At 39.6% G+C, this 5400-nt stretch overlaps 1 protein-coding gene across 1 annotated transcript; it reads right to left on the bottom strand.

Annotated features, from left to right (window-relative positions):
• Positions 1-1080: 1080 nt before the first annotated feature.
• On the bottom strand, positions 1081-5129 carry LOC311143041 (SLC35A4 upstream microprotein-like). The gene is made up of 3 exons (XM_084178843.1): positions 4870-5129; positions 3656-3751; positions 1081-1993 (listed from the first exon to the last, which is right to left on the bottom strand). The coding sequence occupies exons 1-3, from the start codon at positions 4882-4884 to the stop codon at positions 1796-1798; spliced, it is 309 nt and encodes a 102-aa protein (XP_084034969.1). The 5' UTR covers positions 4885-5129; the 3' UTR covers positions 1081-1795.
• Positions 5130-5400: the final 271 nt, after the last annotated feature.

The raw sequence follows: 5400 nt of genomic DNA, 5'->3' as shown, positions 1-5400 counted from the left end.
GATCAAATAGCCACAGTAGCCTACTTTGCCACTGTTAAAACTGTAAAGCGGGTACAGCCTCAGTGTTCACAGTAAACGCGCGCTGGAAGTTGCACCGAATTTTCACAACGTTCAAGTTTGCGCTCAGCAGACCTGAAATTTGCTCAGTGCCAAAAAACAGGGAACATTGCCCGTAACATTATGCAGCCACCACTATGCTTCAAAATATCGACAGTGGTACTCAGTAAAGTGTTGTATTGGATTTGCCCTAACATAAAACTGTATTCAGGACGAAAAGTTAATTGCTTTGCCACATTTTTTGCAGTATTACTTTAGTGCATTTGTAAAGGATGTCACGCTGCTTGCTTAGCGAGTACCAGTACCTCACAAACACTGGTGACCGCCCTCCTCAAGTGTCTTAGCTAGCTAATGAGGCGACGGAAGCGGGACACTTAAGGCTGAGGAGTAAGTTTCACACGTCCCCATGTGTAACACCTTGTCGCAAACAGGATGCATGTTTTGGAATATTTTTTACAGGCTTCTGTACAGGCTTGCTTCTTTTCACTCAATTTGGTTAGTATTGTGGAGTAACTACAATGTTGCAGATCCATCCTCAGTTTTCACCTATCACAGCCATTAACTCTGTAACTGTTTTAAAGTCACCATTGGCCTCATGGTGAAATCCCTGAGCAGTTTCCTTCCTCTCCGGCAACTGAGTTCGTAAGGATGCCTGTACCTTTGTAGTGACTGGGTGTATTGATACACCATCCAAAGTGTAATTAATAACTTCACCATGCTCAAAGGGATATTCAATGTCTGCTTTATTTTTTATTTTTACCCATCTGCCAATAGGTGCCCTTCTTTGCAAGGCATTGAAAAACATTCCTGGTCTTTGTGGTTGAATCTGTGTTTGAAAATCACTGCTCGACTGAGGGACCTTACAGATAATTGTATGTGTTGGGTACAGAGATAAGGTAGTCATTCAAAAATCCTGTTAAACACTTATTGCACACTGAGTGAGGCCATGCAACTTATTAAGTAAATGTTTACTCCTAAACTTATTTAGGCTTGCCATAACAAAGGGGTTGAATACTTATTGACTCAAGACATTTCAGCTTTTAATTTTTAATTAATTTGTACAAATTTCAAAAAACATAATTCCACTTTGACATTATGGGGTAGTGTGTACACCAGTGACAAAAAAATCTAAATGTTATACATTTTAAATTCAGGCTGTAACACAACTAAATGTGGAAAAAGTAAATGGGTGTGAATACTGTAGACTTACGTTGACCTAAAAGTCAGAAAATAGGCAGATACCAGGTTATCTACCTAGGGACATATTTGTATATATGAACATAATATTCTCTTAGTCATGTTTAACATCTGGATACTACAGGTTCTGATATAATTTGGGTATAACAAGGTTATATGGTTGATCTGCGAGCAAGACGAAATAGAAAGCTGACCTGAGGCAAATAAAATCTCCCACTATAAAGCACGTACTTCCATCAGTAAAATCCCTATTGCATAAAATAGGAACAATGTTATCTTTCCAGTTCATATAAAAATATAAGCTCAGGTCCCTGCAGGACTATTGCAAGAGATGATTGTAAAGACACTTGATGCGTAACTCAAGGAATATATCTTTTTTTCCAAAATGTCTCCTAACAAACACAAATTTTTCTCAGTTCAGGACAATGTGCAATCTAAAATTGTGGGATTGGGGGTGGGGTAGTCCAATGGATCTTTTTGATGGGGCAGGGGGGTGGTTTATTGGTTCAGTGATCCATATTTCCCCCCAAAACCAGGGCTGCTATTTGCTGGGTCCTTTGAGAGTGTTGAAATAGTCTTTCAGAGTTTCCTCGATGTTGGGCACGCCAAAGTTTTGAGCTGCAAAGATGCCTGTGCAAGTCCCAAGGACCACGCCCAAAACCGCAGAGGATCGCAGCCTAGACACGACATACCCTGCCAAGAAGCCCTTAAGGAAAGGAGAGGCCAGCACACTGCCACCCTGGAACAACAAAATGTACAGTAACCCTCATGTTAGAAACAAACACAACACACAGGAATGGCGTTGCTCGTCTGAGTCTCATCTGACAGTTTGACAAGATGTATGGAAAACCTGTGCACTATGCATCCATGCACACAAACAGACTTGATCTATAGCCTAATAACTACAGAAAAGAGAGGGCTTGTATGAGGTCATGTTTGTGTGAAAACACAGCCTGAGGCTAGGGTGTCCAATCCAAAACACATATTTGACCAATTGGTAAAATAATATGTTAATTGTGTAGATAATCCTCTAAGAAAACCAATGGTCCAAACTTCATGTCTCCATCATCATACATTCAAATGCTATTGGAGTGTTTACCCTTGTACTCTTGTAGGATGGCCAGAATTAGGGTGACTAATTCAATGGAGGCCAGAGAAAAAAAGGGGTAAAAAAAAATCTAGTCTGGGTTCCGTGCAAGAATTAAGGCTACTGGCTACCTGACAGGAACGCTTTTTCGTTGAACTCGTAATCTTTCTTCTCAAATCCGCAGGACATAAAACAATAGAGGTAAGGTGGATATCGATTTGGATACATGACGTAGTATTTTCATATGTTAGTATACACTTTAAATATTAATTTGAAATTCCTGTTCTTTTTCGAAGATCTCTCACCAAAACAAGCGTTTCTTTGTGAAATGTCAACGGAGAACTGAGGGTATATCAAACATTTTATTTTCAAAGCCTTTTACTATTAATTCAGCTTGTGTCATGCTAATTTAGCTTTTTGCGACCCGCGGAAACAACTTTGAATACAAAGACCACAAAATGTAAAATCCTCAAAAGTTGTTACGAGAAACCTGCACCATTATGTCAACAGAGCTCGGTGCTTATAATCGCATGTATTAGGTTTACGAAATCCAACTTTTTGGATATAATGTTAATGATATGTTAGAGAAAGACCACACTGAGCGATTCAGAACATGAATAATCATATTTGTTTTGGTCAAATGTATTTTATAACATAAGGAAGTTAAATTTCATCACCAAAGCGCGTTTTCACCCACTCCTATCATGGGTGGACACCCTACTTAGGCCTGTGTGTGTGTGTGTGTGTGTGTGTGTGTGTGTGTGTCAGGGTTTCCGTAAAAAAATGAATGAAAAGACAATAAATAAAATTGGCTCCGGCCAAAATTGCGAAAATGCATTTTAGCCTATTAATTGATTGAAATACATGTAGATGTAGCGCTAGAACTGATACTACAGCTTTACCTTAATGCTGGAGGGAAACCTGCTTTTATAAGCCCAATAATTGCGCAACAATTCTAAATTTAATCGCCTACTTAATTGTTTGAAACCTGAACATTTTACTACATATTATGAGGTATGTTTTTACCTTGCTTCAAAGAAATCTAGCCAAAATCCAACCAAAAGTGCAGCAGGCAATTATTTTATAAAGACTTCCATATGCCATTGAAATTATTAGCCTATTCTCTCATGTTCTATTGTGATTTCAGTCATTCTGAGCACCGTGGGTGGACGCCCTAATCAGGTTAAGCACCCAATGCATATGGGTCCGGTAAATTTCTTAAATGTCCAGTAAATTAAAATGCTGCCGGTCAAATGTCTGGCGCCATATTTTCGGAAACCCTGGTGTGTGTGTGTCGGACATCTGACTGCTCACCTGTGGGATCCCAGCCTGTACTTCCTTCTCCACACGCTTCTGAATGTCCTCTAGCTGGTCCTTGAGCTCTGCCAGGTCCTTTAGCTGTCTCAATGACTAGTAGTACATGTCAAAAGTAAATTTAGGACAGCAAGCAAGGCAAGTTATTGACACATATAAAACATGATTACAGTTGATATTTGAGTCTTATATTAATACGTGTTGTTGTTGGTCATATGAGTGCCTGCTGATATCTGAGCTAGATCTACACTCAAGTGATTCTTTAGTCCAAAATATGTGTCCCAAAACAATAAAATATTCCATCCAAATCTAAATTCTTCCTGTTACTGAGTCACATTATATTGTCTACGAAATCCATTCTTCGGCTATACTAATGCTTGAATTTAGTTAACGTCTTGATCAACTATTGATTACTCTGGACTAGTGTGCAAAGCTTTGACTGTTCAAACAAAGATATGTATTACTAACCCAAGCTAGTTCATCTGTGTCGTTTTCAACGGGAGCAAATGAGGCATAGTAGGCCGAACAAGCAAGGAGGTGGGCAGAGCCAAGCACGAGCTAGAGAGATTCTATTGGCGCGATCAAGCATGTATTTGCATATTTCAGTTAGAGAACGCCTTTTCTGTGAAGTGCGCGTGTGCAATAACTCAATTAGCCCCTGCACTTCTTGTAAACAACGCCATTTTTTAAAACTTTGGCAAACGGTCACGTTTACAAAAATGTTGCCGGCCAATGGGCTTCCTCTCCTCACCATATTTGGTGGGGAGTTCAAATTCCAACCGGATGCTTCTGATTTATACATCTGGTGAAACATCGGTCTCCTTGTTCTATCCGTAGCTCAGTCAAGGAAAATAGGTATTCTACCGGTAAAAAATATGGCTTATAAGTATCGTGTTTCCAGTCTACATTCTCACAATAATATCCAGCACAATTGCTAGCTATACAGACTGCAACAGTCACCAATAGCCAAGCAGGTCAGGTTGCTATATGAATGTAATGTTTAGTAAACGTTAACTAGCTCGCATAGCTATGCTAGCTTGACAGTTTCTTAGCAAAAACATAAAGCTAGCAAGCTAAATAACGGTTAGTTGACTATCTACACGTAACGTTACCTACACCGAACATACCTACAACTATATAATAAGCAACTACTACAACCGCGAATACAAACTCGGATTTTTAACTCTCCATAGGCTAAAGTTTACGGCACTAACCTTGTCGTCCGCCATGTCTTTAACCAATGCTGGTGCTACTGATTTATCACTGGGCTCGATTTTCTTCCCTGCTGAAAGATGTGTGACTAACTCATGTGCCGAGTGCTGACTGTTTTTACTCAGCTTACTTTCTTGAGCGACATCGCTGTTATATGCATTCTTTACAATGTGACAATATCAATGCATTTTAAAACGTAGGTACTATCTTTATGACATGATTGGAATTGAGGCCAGTAGCGCTGTGCACCGGTAACACAGTCACATGACACAGCAGGCGTAAAATTAGCTTTTTGTATTCGCAAGTAAAATAAACTGAATTGAAGCAATTAATTAATTATAATCGGGCAGTCTTTTGGGGGATTACATGGGGAATATTTGCATAATGCTATGTAACTGAATGTCTAGAATTACAACAATATTCAAAATTCTAAGAGTTGGCCAAAATACGTGGCTCTGCCTGATACCATCAGAGGAGCTTTGCACATCAAGAGGGGTTGTATTCCACACGCGAGCTGGGCGGTGCCACAGCAA

The sequence above is a fragment of the Coregonus lavaretus genome (genome assembly GCF_964263955.1).
Source record: "Coregonus lavaretus genome assembly, chromosome: 15".
Lineage (NCBI taxonomy): Eukaryota > Metazoa > Chordata > Actinopteri > Salmoniformes > Salmonidae > Coregonus > Coregonus lavaretus.
The sequence above is the reverse complement of the archived record's forward strand: the minus strand, read 5'-3'. Positions and strand labels throughout refer to the sequence as shown.

Excerpts from the sequence above, each read along its gene's own strand:
- LOC311143041 (XM_084178843.1), bottom strand. Across the intron at positions 1,994-3,655 it reads TACAGGCTGGGATCCCACAG|GGTGGCAGTGTGCTGGCCTC; the intron begins GTGAGCAGTCAG and ends TTGTTGTTCCAG.